This window comes from Oncorhynchus kisutch, linkage group LG25, assembly GCF_002021735.2.
Source record: "Oncorhynchus kisutch isolate 150728-3 linkage group LG25, Okis_V2, whole genome shotgun sequence".
Taxonomy (NCBI): domain Eukaryota; kingdom Metazoa; phylum Chordata; class Actinopteri; order Salmoniformes; family Salmonidae; genus Oncorhynchus; species Oncorhynchus kisutch.
The window spans coordinates 21,819,204-21,842,234 of NC_034198.2; the positions used below are offsets into that span (position 1 = coordinate 21,819,204).

A 23,031-nucleotide genomic window follows, 5' to 3' on the forward strand; every position below is an offset into this window, starting at 1 on the left:
TTTGTGTTTCTGTGTAATCTGAGGGAAATATGCATCTCTAAAATGGTCATACATTTGGCAGGAGGTTAGGAAGTGCTGCTCAGTTTCCACCTCTCTCTCTGTCTCTGTCTCTTTCTCTATCTGTCTCTCTCTCTCTCTCTCTCTCTATCTGTCTCTCTCTGTCTCTCTCTGTCTCTCTCTCTCTCTCTCTCTCTCTCTCTCTCACTCCCGCTCTCTGTCTAAATTAAATTCAAAGGGGCTTTATTGACATGGGAAACATGTTTACATTGCCACAGCAAGTGAAATAAACAATCAACAAATATGACAACAAAAAACAACAAAAAACAAGTATATGTAAATTAAGAGTAAACATTGCACTCACAAAGGCTTCAGAAAGATAAAGGCATTTCAAATGTTATGTCACATTTTTTGAAGTACCAATGGTAGGTAGGGGAATATAAATAAACAGATAAATATAGATTGTATTTACAATGTTGTTTGTGTTCCACTGGTTGCCCTTTTCTCATGGCAACGGGTCACAGATCTTGCTGCTGTGATTGCACACTGTGATAGTTCTCCTAACAAATATGGGAGTTTATCAATGTTTGACTTGCTTTCAAATTCTTTGTGGGTCTTTGTGATCTGTGGGAAATGTGTGTCTCTAATATGGTCATACATTTGGCAGGAGGTCAGAAAGTGCAGCTCAGTTTCCACCTAATTTTGTGGGCAGTGGGCATAGCCTATCTTCTCTTTGTGTTTATTTCTTCACTCATTTGCTCTCTCTCTCTCTCTCTCTCTCCTCTCTCTGTGTTCTATCTTCCATCTGTCTGTCTGTCTTTGTCTGTCTGTCTCTCACTGTCGGTCTCTTGGTCTGTCTGTCTCTCACTGTCGGTCTCTCGGTCTCTGTCTGTCTTTGGGTCTCTGTCTCTGTCTGTCTTTGTGTCTCTGTCTCTCGGTCTCTGTCTCTTTGTGTGTCTCTCGGTCTCTCTGTCTCTTTGTGTGTCTCTTTGTGTGTCTCTCGGCCTCTGTGTGTGTCTCTCGGCCTCTGTGTGTGTCTCTCGGTCTCTGTCTGTGTCTCTCGGTCTCTCGGCCTCTGTGTGTGTCTCTCGGTCTCTGTGTGGGTCTCTCGGTCTCTGTGTGGGTCTCTCGGCCTCTGTGTGTGCCTTTCAGTCACTCGGTCTGTGTGTGTGTCTCTCGGTCTCTGTGTGAGTCTCTCAGTCTCTCACTCACTCACACCTTGTCTCTCTCACACACACACACACACACACACACACACACACACACACACACACACACACACACACACACACACACACACACACACACACACACACACACACACACACACAACAAGCCATCAAAAATGGACAAAATTCAACAAAGTCACTTTCTTGGTCAGTAAAACATATTGCCCCCAAAAGAGAGCAACTAAAGCTTAATAGATTGAACCGTGTGCTTTAGATTGAACCATGTGCTTTAGTGAATGGTCACCAAGGTGAAGGTTTTCTCTTCAGTAAAACAGCTTTGCTTTGTTGACATGATCAGTCGAAGAAGCAGCACTGAAAATAATCACATTTATGGTCTTTCAAAAGAAGAACATGCTGTTTCACGTTAAAGAGATGTTGACAAGTGCTGTACAAAGGAGAGAAGAGGGTGAAAAGTTCAAGTGGAAATGTCAATGCTTCAGTCTCTAGACTGTTGGCATACTCACTTAGTAATCAGATGCCCTCGTCAAATACCAGGCTTTCCGTGGCAGAAATCAGATAAAGAGGGGTCGTAACCAATTATGTATATAAACCCTGGATTGCTGATGCTATGTATTGGCCATTGAGACACTTCTGAAGCCACCGGTCTGTCATATTGTTACATCTGCTCCTGCCACGCCCTCTACTGCTCATCCTGTGTCTCCTTGACCTGCCACCACTCCCCCAGTAGTCTCTCCCTCTCCCTCTCTCTCAGTGTGTGTGTGATTTTGTGGGCGGAGATAGGCGTGCTGGAGTCAGAGCAGATCCCCACCAGCTGCAACCTGTTCCGTAATCAAGACCTCTACATATACTGAGCCCTGCCACTTCCACGCTGCCAGATAGTAATCTCTGCTCAGTCAGTCTACGCCTCTAGCTATTTGTTACTACTCCAATCCTGTTTCCCTGCCTGACGCTGTTTTCCTCTCCACTACAGTTCTGCCCACTCTGACTCTGGTCCCTGTCTCCTGTCCCACGTCTCGTCATCCTGCTACTCTGTCCTGGATTCCCCACTCTACTGCTCCCTTGGATTCCACTCTGGACCTGCTTACCCTGTCCCAACCCCTCTCGCTCCAGCCTCATCCTCCGCATCTGGTTTCCTGCAACCCATCCGAGCTTTCCCTGGCCTGCACTCCATCCTGTGTTTCAATAAATATCCTGGTTACTTCATCCCAGTCTCCTTGTCTGAGTCTGCTCTTGGGTTCCCCTGTTCCACTCCGCGTAACACATATTGGCACTCCCTAGTAGGAGCAATCATCCATAGGAATTCATGGAATGCTAAAAAATGACGTATTGAGGTATATTTGATGTTGTTGTAGTGGGGACAGTAACATTACTAATCGAAAAAGAAATAAGGATTTGCTTTATATATACAGTTTTAACACACATACTCATTCCAGGGTTTTTCTTTATTTTTTTAAATTTTCTACATTGTAGAATAATAGTGAAGACATCAGAACTATGAAATAACACACATCATATAAGAAAACAAGTGTTAAACAAATCTAAATATATTTTATATTTGAGATTCTTCAAAGTAGCCACCTTTTGCCTTAAAGACAGCTTTGCACACTCTTGGCATTCTCTCAACCAGCTTCATGAGGTAGTCACCTGGAATGCATTTCAATTGACAGGTGTGCCTTTTTAAAAGTTCATTTTTGGAATTTCTTTCCTTCTTAATGCATTTGAGTTGTGTTGTGACAAGGTAGGGGTGGTATACAGAAGATTGCCCTATTTGGTAAAAGACCAAGTCCATATTATGCCAAGAACAGCTCAAATAAGCAAAGAGAAACGACAGTCCATTATTACTTTAAGACATGAAGGTCAGTCAATGCAGAAAATGTCAAGAACTTAGACATTTTCTTCATGTCCAGTCGCAAAAACCATCAAGCCCTATGATGAATCTGGCTCTCATGAGGACCGCCACAGAAAAGAAAGACACAAAGTTACCTCTGCTGCAAAAGATGGCGCCGACAGAGATGGTCACCTCGCTTCAGGTCCTTAGGAAACTATGCAGTTAATTGTTTTTTCATGTATTATCTCTTACATTGTTAGCCCAGAAAATCTCAAGTGTTATTACATACAGCCGAGAAGAACATTGGATATAAATGCGATGTCAACTTACCAACATTACGACCAGGAATACGTATTTCCCGAAGAGGATCCTTTGTTCGTATCTCCACCCTGGACATGTGATATTATCCCAGAGGCCGGCCCAAAACAAAGCGGTCGCCACAGGAGAGGCAGAAGAAGTGGCCTACTGGTCAAACTCAGAAGGCGAGCACATCATCCACCCTTCCGAGCATATTACTCGCCAATGTCCAATCTCTAGATAACAAGGTGGACGAAATTAGGGCACAAGTTTCCTTCCAGAGAGACATCAGAGATTGTAACATTCTCTGTGTCACAGAAACATGGCTCACCCAGGATATGTTGTCAGAGTCGGTACAGCCATCTGGTTTCTTCATGCATTGTGCTGACAGAAACAAACATCTCTCTTGTAAGAAGAAGTGTGGCGGTGTATACCTTATGATTAACGAGTCGTGGTGTAATCACAAAAACATACAGGAACTCAATTCCTTTTGTTCACCTGACCTAGAATTCCTTGCAATCAAATGGCGACCGCATAATATACCAAGAGAATTCTCTTCGATTATAGTCACAGCCATGTACATTCCCCCCAAGCAAATACCTCGTCGGGACCGAAAGAACTTCACTGGACTCTATGTAAACTGGAATCCATACATCCTGAGGCTGCATTTATTGTAGCTGGGGATTTTAACAAAGCTAACCTGAGAACAAGACTTACTAAATTCTTTCAGCATATAAAATGCGCGACACGAGCTGGTTGCATTCTGTACCATTGTGGCACGCCCTGACCATAGAGAGCCCTCTGGGTTTTCTATGGTGTAATAGGTCAGGGCGTGACTAGGGGGTTTCTAGGTATTATATTTCTATGTTGGTGAGTGTGTGTATGGTTCCCAATTGGAGGCAGCTGATAATCGTTACCTCTAATTGGGGATCATACTTAGTGTGTCCTTTTTCCCAGCTACTATGGGGGATATTGTGTTGTATGAGTGCCTATGTGCCCTACGTATTTCACGATCGTTATATCTTTGTTGTTTTTGAACTTTCAATATCTTAAAATTTGGAACTCTACTCACGCTGCGCCTTGGTCCAATTATTCATACGACGTTCGTGACACATTGCTACTCTAACTTCCGTGATGCATACAAAGCCCTCACCCACCCTGCCTTCGGCAAATCTGATCACAATTCCATTTTGTTGCTCCCAGCCTATAGACAGAAACTAAAACAGGAAACGCCCATGCTCAGGTCTATACAACGCTGGTCTGACCAATCGGATTCCACGCTTCAAGATTGCTTCGATCACGTGGATTGGGATATGGCCCAGATAGCCTCAGACAATAACATTGATGTATATGCTGACTCGGTTCCTAACCAGAAACCGTGGATTGATGGCAGCATTCACGCAAAACTGAAAACGCGAACCACCGCTTTTAACCATGGCAAGGCGACTGGAAACATGACCGAATACAAACAGTGCAGCTATTCCCTCCTCAAGGCAATCAAACAAGCAAAGCGTCAGTATAGAGACAAAGTAGAGTCGCAATTCAATGGCTCAAACACTAGAAGCATGTGTCAGAGTCTACAGTCAATCACGGATTACAAAAAGAAAACCAGCCCCGTAGCGGACATCGATTTCTTGCTCGCTGACAAATTAAACAAATTAAACGCTTTAAGGACAATACAGTGCCACTGACATGGCCACTACCAAAGCCTGTGGGCTCTCCTTCTCCGTGGCCAACATGAGTAAAACATTTAAACGTGTTAACCCTCACAAGGCTGCCGGCCCAGACCGCATCCCTAGCCGCGTCCTCAGAGCCTGCGCAGACCAGCTGGCTGGTATGTTTACGGACATATACAATCAATCCCTATCCCAGTCTGTTGTCCCCACATGCTTCAAGATGGCTACAATTGTTCCTGTTCCCAAGAAAGCTAAGGTAACTGAACTAAATGACTCCCCCGTTGCACTCACTTCTGTCATCATGAAGTCCTTTGAGAGACCCTGGGTCTCGACCCCGCCCTGTGCAACTGGCTCCTGGACTTTCTGACAGGCCAACCCCAGATTGTGAAGGTAGGAAACAACATCTCCACCCTGCTGATCCTCAACACTGGGGCCCTACAAGTGTGCGTTCTCAGCCCTCTCCTGTACTCCCTATTCAACCATGACTGCGTGGCCATGCACGCTTCCAACTCAATCTTTGAGTTTTCAGATGACACTATGGTGGTAGGCCTGATTACCAACAAGAACGAGATGGCCTACATGGAAGGGGTGAGGGCCCTCGGAGTGTGGTGTCAGGAAAATAACATCTCACTCAATGCCAACAAAACAAAGGAGATGATCGTGGACTTCAGGAAACAGTAGAGGGAGCACCCCCCCATCCACATCAACGGGACAGTAGTGGAGAAGGTGGAAAGTTAAGGTCCTCGGCGTACATATCACGGACAAACTGAAATGGTCCACCCACACTGACAGTGTGATGAAGAAGGCACAACAGCGCCTCTTCAACCTCAGGAGGCTGAAGAAATTTGGCTTGTCACCTAAAGCACTCACAAACTTTAACAGATGCACAATCGAGAGCATCCTGTCGGGCTTTATCACCACCTGGTACGGCAACTGCGCCGCCCTCAACCGCAAGAGTCTCCACAGGGTAGTGCGGTCTGCACAACGCTTCACCGGGGGCAAACTACGACCCTCCAGGACACGTACTGCAGCCGATGTCACAAGAAGGCCAAAAGGACAACAACCACCCGAGCCACTGCCTGTTCACCCCGCTATCATCCAGAAGGCGAGGTCAGTACAGGTGCATCAAAGCTGAGACTGAGAGACTGAAAAACAGCTTCTATCTCAAGGCCATCAGAATGATAAACAGCCATCACTAACATAGAGAGGCTGCTGCCAACATACAGACTCAAACTCTGGCCACTTAAAGAAAATTGACTTAATAAAGGTATCACTAGTCACTTTAAATAACGCCCCTTAAAAATTGTTTACATATCCTACATTACTCATCTCATATGTACTGTGGGCAAAAAAGTATTTAGTCAGCCACCAGTTGTGCAAGTTCTCCCACTTAAAAAGATGAGAGAGGCCTGTAATTTTCATCATAGGTACACTTCAACCATGACAGACAAAATGAGGAAAAAAATCCAGAAAATCACTTTGTAGGATTTGTAATGAATGTATTTGCAAATTATGGTGGAAAATAAACTTTTGTCATTGACCAAATACTTATTTCAATACTTTGTTATATACCCTTTGTTGGCAATGACAGAGGTCAAACGTTTTCTGTAAGTCTTCACACACTGTTTCTGGTATTTTGGCCCATTCCTCCATGCAGATCTCCTCTAGAGCAGTGATGTTTTGGGGCTGTTGCTGGGCAACATGGACTTTCAACTCCCTCCAAAGATGTTCTATGGGGTGCTTCTACACCTGCATTGCTTGCTGTTTGGGGTTTTAGGCTGGGTTTCTGTACAGCACTTTGAGATATCAGCTGATGTACGAAGGGCTATATAAATAAATTTGATTTGATTTGATTTGAGATCTGGAGACTGGCTAGGCCACTCCAGGGCCTTGAAACGCTTCTTACGAAGCCACTCCTTCGTTGCCCGGGCGGTGTGTTTGGGATCATTGTCATGCTGAAAGACCCAGCCACGTTTCATCTTCAATGCCCTTGCTGATGGAAGGAGGTTTTCACTCAAAATCTCACGATACATGGCCCCATTCATTCTTTCCTTTACACGGATCAGTTGTCCTGGTCCCTTTGCAGAAAAACAGTTCTGGGATTTTTTGCTCACCGTTCTTGTGATCATTTTGACCCCACGGGGTGAGATCTTGCGTGGAGCCTCAGATCGAGGGAGATTATCAGTGGTCTTGTATGTCTTCCATTTCCTAATAATTGCTCCCACAGTTGATTTCTTCAAACCAAGCTGCTTACCTATTGCAGATTCAGTCTTCCCAGCCTGGTGCAGGTCTACAATTTTCTTTCTGGTGTCCTTTGACAGCTCTTTGGTCTTGGCCATAGCGGAGTTTGGAGTGTGACTGTTTGAGGTTGTGGACAGGTGTCTTTTATACTGATAACAAGTTCAAACAGGTGCCATTAATACAGGTAACGAGTGGAGGACAGAGGAACCTCTTAAAGAAGAAGTTACAGGTCTGTAAGAGCCAGAAATTTTGCTTGTTTGTAGGTGACGAAATACTTATTTTCCACCATAATTTGTAAATAAATTTCTGGCTCTTAAATTTTTTTTTCTCATTTTGTCTGTCATAGTTGAAGTGTACCTATGATGAAAATGACAGGCCTCTCTCATCTTTTAAAGTGGAAGAACTTGCACAATTGGTGGCTGACTAAATACTTTTTTGCCCCACTGTATATACTGTATTCAATACCATCTACAGCATCTTGCCTATGCCGTTCGGCCATCGCTCATCCATATATTTATATGTACATATTCTATTCATCCCTTTACATTTGTGTGTATAAGGTAGTTGTTGTGAATTTGTTAGAGTACTTAGATATTACTGCATTGTCAGAACTAGAAGCAAAAGCATTTCGCTACACTCGCATTAACATCTGCTAACCATGTGTATGTGACCAATAAAATGTGATTTGATTTGCAGAGGATAAGGCTGGTAACTCTAATGAAGTTCATTAGAGTTAACAGTCTCAGAAATTGCAGCCCAAATAAATGCTTCACTGTGTTCAAGTAACAGACACATCTCAACATCAACAGTTCAGAGGAGACTGTGTGAATCAGGCCTTCACGGTTGAATTGCTGCAAAGAAACCACTACTAAAGGACATCAATAAGAAGACGAGACTTGCTTGGGCCAAGAAACACTAGCAATGGACATCAGACCAGTGGAAATCTGTCCTTTGGTCTGATGAGTCCAGATTTGAGATTTTTGATTCCAACCGCTGTGTCTTTGTGAGACGCAGAGTAGGTGAACAAATTCAAGGCACACTTAACAAGCATGGCTACCACAGCATTCTGCAGCGATACGCCATACCATCTGGTTTTGGCTTAGTGGGACTATCATTTGTTTTTCAACAGGACAATGACCCAACACACCTCCAGACTGTGTAAGGGCTAGAATAACCAAGAAGGAGAGTGATGGAGTGCTGCATCAGATGACCTGGTCTCCACAATCCCCCGACCTCAACCAAATTGAGATGGTTTGGGATAAGTCAAACCGCAGAGTTAAGGAAAAGCAGCTACAAGTGCTCAGCATATGTGGGAACTCCTTCAAGAATGTTGGAAAAGCTTTCCAGGTGAAGCTGGTTGAGAGAATGCCAAGAGTGTGCAAAGCTGTCATCAAGGCAAAGGGTGGCTTTTTGAATAATCTCAAATACAAAATATAGATTTTGATTTGTTTAACACTTTTTTGGTTACTACATGATTCCATATGTGTTATTTCATAGTTTGATGTCTTCACTATTATTCTACAATGTAGAAAATAGTACAAATGAAGAAAACCCCTTGAATGAGTAGGTGTTCTAAAACTTTTGACCGGTAGTGTATATACGCCTCACTCGCAGAAAGATAAGTAGTACTGCTAGGTTTTACACAGTCAAATGTAGCAAATAACTACCTTTTTTATAAAGAACTGTACAAATGATACATTTCTGACATCAATATATATCAATACAGTAATATGAGATCTGTATGTAAAATACTTACTTTCAACATTTTTGTCATTTAACATACGCTCTTAGTTAGTACATTCATCTTAAGATAGCTAGGTGAGACAATCAAATATCACACTCAAAAATACAGAATAGAACATTCCAGCTAAACAATGCAGAAAAAAACAAATTTTAATAGACCCCCAGAATCTATTAATTCAAAATCTGACAACAGTAATATTTTACACACACATGAAGGTACCCATAAGCAATCATTCCTGGTGAAAAAACTCAAATGTGAAATATTGGTGGATGTAGAGTTTTGGAAATAAACTCATCAAATTCACACGACCATATATCTGTAAATGAGTGAAGTAGGTCTGACTGTAGCTAGGCCTGCTATACAAAGCAAAACCAATACTACCAACTGCTGGATTTTGTAGTCTCAATTGACATTCACATCCTAGCCACTCAGTCATATAGCTATGTAATTACATGGGCTGGAGGGAGCAGCATGTAGCTGACCATACTGCCAGACCAAGTTGCATCCACCCTGCATTCTCTCGTTTCACTGTGTGTGGATTTGGAGAGAGAACATAGCCTGGTCCCATATCTGTTTATGGGTCTTTCTATGAATAATGGAGCCAAAATGTGACATTGGGATCAACATTTCAAAATGGTTTGAAACAAAACTCAAAATGTTTTTTATGCAGTTCTACCTGTGTACTTAGAGGAATAAATCTGAATACATGCAAATTGACCCATAACTCCACCAACACCACAACATGGTACTAATAGTATACATCCTTTAAGCAGCGATCATACAGACATTGGCAAGTCCAATTCAAGGACTTTCAGGGACTTTTTCAAGCACTTAACTGTAATTTCCAAGGACCTCAATGTAACACAGTCGTATAATTTATATCATTGTACATATAGGGCCCACTTCCCCCAAAATGCATGCAAAACGTGTATAACAAAATAGGCGCTTACCACTTCAAGAAAACATTATTTTTTTAGGCCTTGCCAATGCATTAACATTCCAATTATTATTTCATTCTAAAATATGTGAGAATAATGTGGACATCGCCTGACTAAATAGATTGGATGCATGACGATTTTTCTGTAGCCTATGTGGCTGACGCGACGACACATAATAAAGCCATGAATAGCAGCATCATTCATCTCCCCATTTGAATTACACCATCGCTGTTTTTATAATGAGAAAGTGAGCAGCAACCAGGTTCCTTTTTAATGGAAGGATTTGTATGGAAAGACAAGTTGTCATCCTAACAATAACCGCAAGTGGTTTTACCGCAACAGAAATTCAAACTAAAACTTAGCGATAATGTAAATCACAGATAATTATAAGGGAGCTGGAGAACTTTTAAATTGACTACAATAATTACAATTGAGGAAATTGTATGGTTTCAAATTGCAGGTGTAACATGGAAACCGAAATGTATTTGTCATGTTATTTCATTACCAGATCGTGTTGTGAAGAAGCCCACTAGGATATGTCATTTGTTGTCATTATATCCTGAATAATTCATCAGAATAGTGTTGGGTGTTGCGCAATAGTCCACCCTACACAACTGCGCAAAGTGGACAGTGTCCAATCTGAGGCACAAAAACATGTGAAAACATGAACACATTACCTTGATGCTTTCTCTGTTAAATCTAAAGACACCCTGCTGTAAATCAAGCAGACAACAACAGATGATCAACATCAATTCGCATGTGATTTTATACCCAATGTGGATCCAGGCACAAGTGTAACGAATGAGACACCAAATTATTCTGGAAATTCCTCGAAACCACCTTTTTCCCAGCACTTGGGCTGTTGTTGAATCGCATGTGCTATCAGAACAGCTGCTTGTCACTTGACTGTCATTCGGAAAATTCCTTTCTAGATCAGATGATGACGTGTGAAAATATCACAGCCTAACTAGTCAGCTGGACACCATATGCGCATCCATCAAGTATTAGGCAGAATTATTGAAAAAACACGTTAATGACAGGATAAATTTAGGTTTTAAGTATCAAGTTAAGGTTACTCCTTTGGTTAGGGGCTTGCGATTTTCAGGTTTTTACAAAAATCCATCAAGACACCAACCATGACAAAGAATTAAACATCAACTTATGAATTGTATTAAATGTAGCTCTGATCCCCCCCTTATATCTTAATGTAATGACATGAAACAAATCAGCAGATTATTATCAATGACTTAACAGCTGTAACAGGTTGTCCAGTGTGGTAAGTTCTTCACTGGTACCCTAGTTTATTGAAAGACCCGTATGTGCTTAGTTTAGCTAACTACTCTGACTGTTGTTGTGCCATACAGAGGAGAAACTAGCCAGTCCCAAATCTGTCTGTGCCTTTGCCAAGTCCTCTGTAACAATGATAGTCAGAGGAGTTGGCTACACAATCCACACACAGATCTGGAACCAGGCTAGTTTCTCAACCTCAATGACAGGGGTAGGCAACCCTGTTCCTGGAGTCCGCAGGTACTACAGCATTTTGTTCCAACTACACTGTAGGCACCACACCTGACCAACTGAGAAAATGTATCAGTTCAGTGATTGCCTAAATTCATAGCTGTTTGTGGGTGGGGGTGCTGCATCTTTTTATATATATATATACTCTTTTTATTCTGGTTTTTCAGGGGGTGCTGCAGCACCCTCAGCACCCCCGTTTCCCGGGCTAAGTCTAAATTCAACACACCTGGACTTCCATGTTGGTTAAACCAAAACAAATTAAGTGCATGCGGCACTCCAGAACCAGGGTTGTCTAACCCTGCTATATGACATAAGGTTTGGCTGAATAACGTACAACCAGATCTGAGACAGGGCTATAGAGAAGCTGCCTTCTCTCCTCTCCTCTCACTTACCGACGCTGGTGATTCTCTGTGAGACCAGGTCCCTGAGCAGAGCATCGATGACTAGGTTATGTCTGGAGTAGAGCTCATATCGATTAATCCCTATGTGGAAGCGGAGCCAGTTGGGGTAGGAGTCAGCCGTCAGCTCTCCTCCTGTTGGAGTGTACTCCTCCATGTTCCCTTCAGCGTGCCTGGGGGGAAGAGGGGAGGGAGGAGAAGGGAGAGGTGATCCTTGTCTTTTCTGCAGCCCTGAACCACCCTCCTTTTTAGTGTTTCATGTGTTAAGAGGTGTTTTGACAGGACATGACTTGAATTTGCAAGAGGGACATTTGCTAATATGGTTAGGTAGCCTATAACCATTTGTGTAAAAACACCTTCATTAATGTGAAATAACAAGATGAAATGTGTAATTTACACATAATATCCTAGGTGTATTGTTTGTTTAATTTGTGCTATTGCCTTGGGTTGAATTTAAAGAGGCGAATAATCACTTTTCGATTGTGGTGATGGTCTATAAATATATAAAATATATGTTACCATTCCTGATTCTCTGTGGCGGCGTTGGGGTCAAATCTGATGTCTGTGTTGACGTTGAACAAGGTGTCTTCGTCGGTCAGAGACGGTAATGCTCTCTTGAATAACGGGTGGTCAAACAGAGCCAGCAACCTTGAACTCTTGACAGGTATGTTTTTGGTGACCACAGTGTCGTGTATGAACCGTCTCTTTTTGTCACCATTTTGTGCATAATGTTCAATCCGTTTAAAGGCTTCCGTTTTGTTTCCCGCTTTGGTGTTCTTCTCCAGAGAATGGGAAGAGATGTTAGAGTTTGGCTCATTGCTGAAGTCCTGGAGGATTCTCAGCGTGTGTTTGTTAGGCCAGCCTGACTCCGCTCCCGACCTAGCTCGGTGTTTAGCCCAGTTCTGAGGGTCCTCGCTCGGCTTGTGCGAGCAGGAGCAGCCGCTGTTGCTGCGCCTCTCCAGCTTTGGTAATAAGTCTATCATGATGTGCATCGAGCAGGCGATTAGAAACACCATTAGAATCAAAACCCGGAATTTACGGAAGAGTATCATCTTCATAGTCCCCTGTTTGAGCAGTTGCGAGTATTTACTGCAAATGATGAGCACGCATATGAACAGACTCACTACATCAGTGATTATGTTTATCACGCTGGATGCCACTTTAATTAAATACACGTTGAACACGTAACCATCTTCACTTCTTGCCGTCTTGAGTAGACTAAATGTTTCAGTGTTCAACTTTTGTATTTCCAACCACATAGAAATCCAGACGGCAGGCTTCTTTTGTGGTTCAGAACGAGAGGATTCTCCGCATGCGCCCAGGTAAAACAGGTCGACTCGGTTCAGACCAACGGTCGAGTTGGGAAAGCGGCATTATCTCAATTGCTTTCGCTCTACAGCTCCGACCCCAAGGCTTTACGCACAATACACGGTATAAAGGAAGTGCAAGGGTCTGGAAAGAAGCTCGAAAACGGTAGATAAATGATCCATCAGAGGTGTATGTTGGCGGGGTCTGCTGGCGCACATCGGTCCGGCCATTGAGCGTGAACTCTGCTGTGTGAGAAACGGAGCTGTCGTGGATCCGCTGGGCACGGGCTACGCATTGGTCCAGTCCGGGATAGGAAAGAGCACTATTCACCAATGTCAAAATATCATTTTAGAAGTAGACTATTCGAAAGACTCCTCCTTTTCCACTAGAAACGATAAAACAACGTGTAAAGGCGCAGCAGGCAAAGTACAGTAAGCGACCCAGGATGAGAATTAATGGCAATGTTCACAGCAAATCCCGAATAAAGACAGGCAATACAAAACAACCAAAGCGAGACGAATCAAACAAATAATTCGGATAGGTGCCGATTCGGTTTCTCTCTCGGAGATAGACTACAGTGTGCCTTGTGAGCAAGGAAAAAGACAATCACTGTCCTTCGCATGTGAGATTGAGGTTGGGTGTGTTAAATATTATGATGAAGCGCGTCTAGATCCAGCCTTGTGCAGCGTCACCGTGCACAGATTGGCTGAGTCTCTCCCACAGTCGGAGAGAGAGGGGGACAGCAACCATCTGAGGCTCAAGTGCCTGCCTGCCTGTTTCTGTAGCCTGTGTTCTTCCTAAAAAACATTTCCCCCTGCAAATCCAGACTGTGCAAGAAGAGGGCGTCTCATCCCAGTGGTGAAAATCCACTGTGGCACAATATTGTATGTAGCTACGTTAGATGATGTATGTCTATTGATTAGTGAAATGCATCTGGTGCAATCAAGGAGGCATCCTCATGGAGACATGTCAGTGTCAGTCCAGGGCCTTCATTCAATGAAATCAGCAGTATCTGTACAGCAGCATTATCAACATACGGTATTTACAAAAACAACCACAGCAATACCAGATGGTATGGATGTGTATAGAAACAACAGTTGGCTGCTGCCATATTCACATCTTCTGCCTCTCCACTTCCCAAATCAACACACCAATGTCTTGGCTAAAAGGCCCAGCAGTACACCTACTGAAGGGGTGGTTATGGTTAGGATGGTTGGTTGATAACTGCGGGGAAGACAATGGGAGATGGGTTAACGAACAGTCTGTAGGTCATTATCCATGTGTGACCGACTGATCATGCCCAACATGATTACCTTTTGTTATGACATTTTGTAGTACAGTAAAAGCAGCATGGCTTTAGCTGCACCATTCTACAGCGGTATAGGAATGGCTTTAGCTGCACCATTCTACAGCGGTATAGGAATGGCTTTAGCTGCACCATTCTACAGCGGTATAGGAATGGCTTTAGCTGCACCATTCTACAGCGGTATAGGAATGGCTTTAGCTGCACCATTCTACAGTGGTATATGAATGGCTTTAGCTGCACCATTCTACAGTGGTATAGGAATGGCTTTAGCTGCACCATTCTACAGTGGTATATGAATGGCTTTAGCTGCACCATTCTACAGCGGTATAGGAATGGCTTTAGCTGCACCATTCTACAGTGGTATATGAATGGCTTTAGCTGCACCATTCTACAGCGGTATAGGAATGGCTTTAGCTGCACCATTCTACAGCGGTATAGGAATGGCTTTAGCTGCACCATTCTACAGTGGTATAGGAATGGCTTTAGCTGCACCATTCTACAGTGGTATATGAATGGCTTTAGCTGCACCATTCTACAGTGGTATAGGAATGGCTTTAGCTGCACCATTCTACAGTGGTATAGGAATGGCTTTAGCTGCACCATTCTACAGTGGTATAGGAATGGCTTTAGCTGCACCATTCTACAGCGGTATAGGAATGGCTTTAGCTGCACCATTCTACAGTGGTATAGGAATGGCTTTAGCTGCACCATTCTACAGCGGTATAGGAATGGCTTTAGCTGCACCATTCTACAGTGGTATAGGAATGTGAGGAATAATGAAGTATCTGTAAAGGCAAGATTAGATGGGAATGTAATGATCATTGTGAATCTGAGTACTAAATTGTAAGTGTGTGTGTGCCTGCTTGCCTGCGTGTGTGCGTGTGTGTGTGTATGTGTGTGTTTGCAGCTGTGCTTGTGTGTACTAAAGTGAGTGAGTGAGTGAGTGAGTGAGTGAGTGAGTGAGTGAGTGAGTGAGTGAGTGAGAAATTATGGGTTTATTCCAGTCCTATGAAGGTAGCCTTTCTGGGAAGTGAGTAACAGTCTAGTGACTCACTCACCTAACACAAAGGACCTCTACTGTCTTTCCTATTGTGTGAGACAGAGGAGGAGGAACATAGCCCTTACTTAATAGACTACAGATTAGTTCACCAAATTGCTATGTAGCCTTCTGCAGGGATGACATGGGGTCACACATTGACTTTTGAGGCCTTGGAGAAACTCGTAAAAATAGCTAGTAAATTACTAGTAATTCAACTTCTGTCAGTGTGTGTGTGTGTGATGGCATTGACTCAGACTATATAGAGACAATGCATCGCTTGTTGCCCATCACCCCTATAATCATCTACAATGACCAATCTACCTTCCTCTCTCTTGCCTAGGGTGAAATAAATGTGTATTGATGTCAGTCAGGTAGGCATGATGATGATTTCATGCAGTCAGTTAATGGGTCAGTGAATCCTCACAAACTCCCTGGCCTGAATGACTGACTGAACAGTGCAGTTCATTCAACCTTTCAATATGAGTCAAGAACACCTTTGTATTCTTGCTGTGTTACTGATCATTGCCCTGTAAGAGGAAGACAACATTTAACAGGTGGTCCAATACCATTGGCCACCTGTACCAGTAGAGACTGCAATGAGATGAGGGGAAACAATCAATACAATTATTGACACATTTCTAAATTAATACATTTAAACAAATAGATGTTTCCCCATTGACTTATTGGCCACAACACATCACCTAGAATGCCCTTTACTTGACACACTGCTCGGTGTTATCTCTGGCTGGCACAGCTGACAGGACAACCAGTGACACGTGTCTGGATATGGAACGACCTCACCTAGCCCCCCCCCCCCTCCGCCAGATGACAACAATAACAAGGCTCTTGTTGCCCATCGTCCCACAATTACATCTTCCCGACAATTGGCCATTCTAGCTTCCTCTCCTACCTGAGGTGAATTAGCCAGGGTTGGATGGATGTGTATTGATGTCAGTTAGGTAGGCATGAAGATAGCGTGCAGTCAGTGAGTCAGTGAATCCTCACAAACCCCCTGGCCTGAATGACTAACTGGATTGTGATGTTCTTTCAACCTTTCAACCTTAGTATTCTTGCTATTTTACTGATCATTGCCCTATAAAAAATATATATTACACAACTCTTGATTAAGTGGTGTTACAGCACACCGTGTCATGTTTCAGACCATCTCTAGGATGAATGTTTCAGACCATCTCTAGGATGAATGTTTCAGACCATCTCTAGGTTGAATGTTTCAGACCATCTCTAGGATGAATGTTTCAGACCATCTCTAGGATGAATGTTTCAGACCATCGCAGGATGAATGTTTCAGACCATCTCTAGGATGAATGTTTCAGACCATCTCTAGGATGAATGTTTCAGACCATCTCTAGGATGAATGTTTCAGACCATCGCAGGATGAATGTTTCAGACCATCTCTAGGATGAATGTTTCAGACCATCTCTAGAATGAATGTTTCAGACCATCTCTAGGATGAATGTTTCAGTACATGTTAAATCTGTCTCATAACCCTCACACCCGTGAGTTTTAATACTAGAGGCAATAAACTTAGCGAAACAACTCAATGAATGTATTATAGTAACACAATTATAAACCTTTGCCCTATTGTCTTATTGTCCACAACACATCAACTAGAATGCCCTTTATGTGAAATGACAACGGTAACTAGGCACAGCAGAGGTTATCATTTTGGGTAAATGAACATAGATTGATGTCTTATACCACCATGTCAAAGTCATTCCACGGAGGGCAGAGTGTTTGCGGGTTTTTGCTCCACCTTGGACTTGATTGATGAATTAAGGTCACTAATTAGCAAGGAACTCCCCTCACCTGGTTGTCTAGGTCTTAATTGAAAGGAAGAACCAAAAACCTGCAGACACTAGGCCCTCCGTGGAATGGGTTTGACACCCCTGTCTTATATATATTGGGGAGTACAGCGACCTAGCAAATCCTTATCTTCATCTATGCTATCTCAGCAGTGGGTGATATGTCTATTTGTTATATAGGGTTGGTGGGAAATAGGCTCTGAAAGGCTTTAGAGGTTGGTCAGGGTCAGGGCTGTGGTTTTGGTGGGAAAGGAATTAAAGTTGCAATTTGGAAAAATGTTGCTTACTTGATTTTAAAGTGGTATGAATGCGACCACCTTGTTGGCTTCTGTGCTGATATATGAGGTAAAGGTTGGACTGGTACTGTATCGGGAGTGGTTGGTTAGGAATTACATCATTGGGACACAAACCACTATATGGGATGGAAATACATAAAGTTAAGATGTGAAAGTCACCCTCAAGCTTTTAAAAGGAAAAATAAGAAATGCTGACATTTCTATATGTTATCAGAGAAGTGGACTTCAGTTGGCCTTTCCTCTTCACTTTCTCCAACCGCTCTCTACCTCCCCTCCTCATCATTGCGCTCAAAAATGCTACATATGTATTGTGTGGTAGCTGGATTTGTGTGAATCTGCCCTTGGCGTGACCGGGGTTGAATGGAACATCCATGGAACAAGCCTCATTTCCATCCCTGATGTGCTACTGCATCTGATAATGGCAGATTTAAATGGATATTACAGATAACATTGCCCTCTGTTGGCCCCAATAAGCCACACAACGCCCACTTATTACTCCTTCATTTGTTCCCTCTATCCCTCCCGCCCTCCTTTTCTCCATCTTCAAGTCTTCCATGTTTTAATTATTTCGTGTGGGGTTCACAGGCCAGCCGCTGTTGAATTGAAGGGACGTGGAGATGATCATTTAAATGGCCCCTTTAACTGCCAATAATGACTTCATTAGTATATGCTAGGTTGAAAAGGCACCCTGTTCCCTGTATGGCACAGTAGGGAATAGGGTGCCATTTCACATGGGAATTAAGATGAACACCTTTGGAATATTTTGTCATTGTCTATGTATGAATTACAATGACTCAAAGCTTTTAATTGCCAGACACTTGTAGAAAGCCATTGTAGATTGTACATGTGGGACGCTTTCTCTCCATCTGTTTGAACCTTTCGATTTTGTTTAATTTCTTAAGGTGCCAATTATGTGTGTAAAGAGAGACAGGTATTGTGAGGAGAAGAGTACAGTGCATCCCCCCTCTCTGAAAGCTGTAAAATGCAATCAAGCAGCATGCCATCTTAGCTTTGTGGATCACACAAGGATGATAACTGCGTAACACAATGTATATTATGTATGCAAGCATTTAGAATATTCACAGGATGATGTAGAGGAATGGAATATTCAGAGGAGGATGTAGAGGAATGGAATATTCAGAGGAGGATGTAGAGGTATGGAATATTCAGAGGAGGATGTAGAGGAATGGTATATTCAGAGGAGGATGTAGAGGAATGGAATATTCAGAGGAGGATGTACAGGAATGGAATATTCAGAGGATGATGTAGAGGAATGGAATATTCAGAGGATGATGTAGAGGAATGGAATATTCAGAGGATGATGTAGAGGAATGGAATATTCAGAGGATGATGTAGAGGAGTGGAATATTCAGAGGAGGATGTAGAGGAGTGGAGTATTCAGAGGATGATGTAGAGGAATGGAATATTCAGAGGATGATGTAGAGGAGTGGAATATTCAGAGGAGGATGTAGAGGAGTGGAGTATTCAGAGGAGGATGTACAGGAATGGAATATAGTGTTCTTCATGACCTAGTTCCCTTTATTTTTACTATTTTCTACATTGTAGAATAATAGTGAAGACACCCTTTGGCTTGATGACAGCTTTGCACACTCTTGGCATTCTCTCAACCAGCTTCATCTGGAATGCTTTTCCAACAGTCTTGAAGGAGTTCCCACATATGCTGAGCACTTGTTGGCTGCTTTTCCTTCACTCTGCGGTCCAACTCATCCCAAACCATCTCAATTCGGGTTGAGGTCAGGTGATTGTGGAGGCCAGGTCATCTGATGTAGCACACCATCACTCTCAATCTTGGTCAAATAGCCCTTACACAGCCTGGAGGTGTGTTGGGTCATTGTCCTGTTGAAAAACAAATGATAGTCCCACCAAGTGCAAACCTGGATGGGATGGCGTATTTCTGCAGAATGCTGTGGTAGCCATGCGGGTTAAGTGTGCCTAGAATTCTAAATAAATCACAGACAGTGTCACTCCATGCTTCACGGTGGGAACCACACATGTGGAGATCATTCATTCACCTACTCTGCATCTCACAAAGACACACTGGTTGGAACCGAAAATCTCAAATTTGGACTCATCAGACCAAAAGACAGATTTCCACCGGTCTAATGTCCATTGCTCGTTCTTTGGCCCAAGCAAGTCTCATCTTATTATTGGTGTCCTTAAGTAGTGGTTTCTTTGCAGCATAAAGGAAGTGGGGGGCAAGGGTGAGGACTAGGCCCCGTTTTTCTCAATTTCCGTCTGAATGACGTGCCCAAAGTAAACTGCCTGTTGCTCAGGCCTTGAAGCCAGGATATGCATATAATTGGTACCATTGGAAAGAAAACACTTTGAAGTTTGTAATGTAGGATAATATAACACAATAGATATGGTAGGAGAAAATCAGAATAATTGTTTTTTTTAGAGACCATCTTATTAGAATGGCAAGTATACATTGATACATTGAAAATGATCTCCCTGGATGCAATTCCTATGGCTTCCACGGGGTGTCAGCAGTCTATGTTCAAGTTGTCAGGCTTGTAACTTCAAAAATGAATAAGAAATATCAGTTTTAGCAGAAGGACACAGTCTTGGAAATCCGTTTTTGCGCGCGCCATGAAGACAGGCCGCACCTGCTAAAATCCTTTCCTATTGAACATACTTCTTTCCATAAGAAATATTATAGTTTGATTACATTTTAGGGTATCTGAGGAGTAAATATAAACTTATTTTGACTTGTTGAAACAAAGTTTAGGGGTGGATTTTCAGATTCCTTTCTCTGCATGTTGAATGAGTGGATTACTCAAATCGATGGCGCCAACTAAACTGACATTTTGGGATATAAAGAAGAATTTTATCTAACAAAACGACACTACATGTTATGGCTGGGACCCTTTGGATGACAAATCAGAGGAAGATTTTCAAAAAGTAAGTCAATATTTAATCGTTATTTGTGAATTTATAAAACCTGTGCAGGTGGAAAAATATTTTGATGTGGGGCGCCTTCCTCAAACAATCGCACGTCATGTTTTCGCTGTAATAGCTACTGTAAATCGGACAGTGCAGTTAGATTAACAAGATTTTAAGCTTTCAACCGATATAAGACACTTATACATACCTAAATGCTTCATATCCATAATTTTTATGATTATTTATTTTAATTGCGCGCCCTGCAGTTTCACAGGAAGTTGTCCTAGCCCTAAAAGGTTATTAAGGAAGGGAGGGTGGGACAAGCTTGGCTTGGATGGGCAAGGGTGAGTAAAGATGGGAGGTTAGGATAAGCTTGGCTTGGGTGGGGTAAAGGGGGGAGAACAGGGGGGGGATTTGGTTTGGGAGAGAGAGAAAGAAGGCATTAATTATATAAATATGTCATTTTAATACATTTTTTGTGACTTGCAAACCTGCTGTTAAATGAATAAGAGTTCAGGACAGATTAGGAAAGGATGTCGAATCATTATTATTCTTTGTTTGTCATAATAACTACAGTGCCTTGCGAAAGTATTCGGACCCCTTGAACTTTGCGACCTTTTGCCACATTTCAGGCTTCAAACATAAAGATATAAAACTGTATTTTTTTGTGAAGAATCAACAACAAGTGGGACACAATCATGAAGTGGAACGACATTTATTGGATATTTCAAACTTTTTTAACAAATCAAAAACTGAAAAATTGGGCGTGCAAAATTATTCAGCCCCCTTAAGTTAATACTTTGTAGCGCCACCTTTTGCTGCGATTACAGCTGTAAGTCGCTTGGGGTATGTCTCTATCAGTTTTGCACATCGAGAGACTGAAATCTTGCAAAACAGCTCGAGCTCAGTGAGGTTGGATGGAGAGCATTTGTGAACAGCAGTTTTCAGTTCTTTCCACAGATTCTCGATTGGATTCAGGTCTGGACTTTGACTTGGCCATTCTAACACCTGGATATGTTTATTTTTGAACCATTCCATTGTAGATTTTGCTTTATGTTTTGGATCATTGTCTTGTTGGAAGACAAATCTCCGTCCCAGTCTCAGGTCTTTTGCAGACTCCATCAGGTTTTCTTCCAGAATGGTCCTGTATTTGGCTCCATCCATCTTCCCATCAATTTGAACCATCTTCCCTGTCCCTGCTGAAGAAAAGCAGGTCCAAACCATGATGCTACCACCACCATGTTTGACAGTGGGGATGGTGTGTTCAGGGTGATGCGCTGTGTTGCTTTTACGCCAAACATAACGTTTTGCATTGTTGCCAAAAAGTTCAATTTTGGTTTCATCTGACCAGAGCACCTTCTTCCACATGTTTGGTGTGTCTCCCAGGTGGCTTGTGGCAAACTCTAAACAACAGTTTTTATGGATATCTTTAAGAAATGGCTTTCTTCTTGCCACTCTTCCATAAAGGCCAGATTTGTTGCAATATACGACTGATTGTTGTCCTATGGACAGAGTCTCCCACCTCAGCTGTAGATCTCTGCAGTTCATCCAGAGTGATCATGGGCCTCTTGGCTGCATCTCTGATCAGTCTTCTCCTTGTATGAGCTGAAAGTTTAGAGGGACGGCCAGGTCTTGGTAGATTTGCAGTGGTCTGATACTCCTTCCATTTCAATATTATCGCTTGCACAGTGCTCCTTGGGATGTTTAAAGCTTGGGAAATCTTTTTGTATCCAAATCTGACTTTAAACTTCTTCACAACAGTATCTCGGACCTGCCTGGTGTGTTCCTTGTTTCATGATGCTCTCTGCGCTTTTAACGGACCTCTGAGACTATCACAGTGCAGGTGCATTTATACGGAGACTTGATTACACACAGGTGGATTGTATTTATCATCATTAGTCATTTAGGTCAACATTGGATCATTCAGAGATCCTCACTGAACTTCTGGAGAGAGTTTGCTGCACTGAAAGTAAAGGGGCTGAATAATTTTGCACGTCCAATTTTTCAGTTTTTGGTTTGTTAAACAAGTTTGAAATATCCAATAAATGTCGTTCCACTTCATGATTGTGTCCCACTTCTTGTTGATTCTTCACAAAGAAATACAGTTTTATATCTTTATGTTTGAAGCCTGAAATGTGGCAAAAGGTCGCAAAGTTCAAGGGGGCCGAATACTTTCGCAAGGCACTGTAAGATTCAGTGGTGGCTATTGGTGAGAATGGAGAGGGGCTTTAGCTGGGGGATTGGGATGGGGTGACTAGGAGGACATCAGACACTTCTCTGAGGTGTCTGGGGCTCTTCCACTCATCCCATTTCCATCTCTCGTTGGACCCACTCTCCCCAAGCAGACCCCCACTAGCCATCATACTTGAATTACATTTACAGTGCATTCGGGAAAGAATTCAGACCCCTTGACTTTTTCCACATTTTGTTACGTTACAGCCTTATTCGAAAATGGATTAAATACCTTTTTTTCACATCAATCTACACACAATACCCCATAAAGACAAGCAAAACCATTTTTTTTAAAT

The 23,031-nt window shown here is 42.6% G+C and overlaps 1 protein-coding gene across 1 annotated transcript in view; it reads right to left on the reverse strand.

Annotated features, from left to right (window-relative positions):
• Positions 1-13,809, reverse strand: part of LOC109869883 (extracellular serine/threonine protein kinase FAM20C-like) — a 74,960-nt gene extending 61,151 nt beyond the window's left edge. The window contains exons 1-2 of the mRNA XM_020460166.2: positions 12,347-13,809; positions 11,822-12,000 (exon numbers count right to left, since the gene is read on the reverse strand). Of these exons, the coding sequence (XP_020315755.1) occupies positions 11,822-12,000; positions 12,347-13,086 (919 nt within the window). The 5' untranslated portion in view covers positions 13,087-13,809. The remainder of the gene's footprint in view (positions 1-11,821; positions 12,001-12,346) is intronic.
• Positions 13,810-23,031: the final 9,222 nt, after the last annotated feature.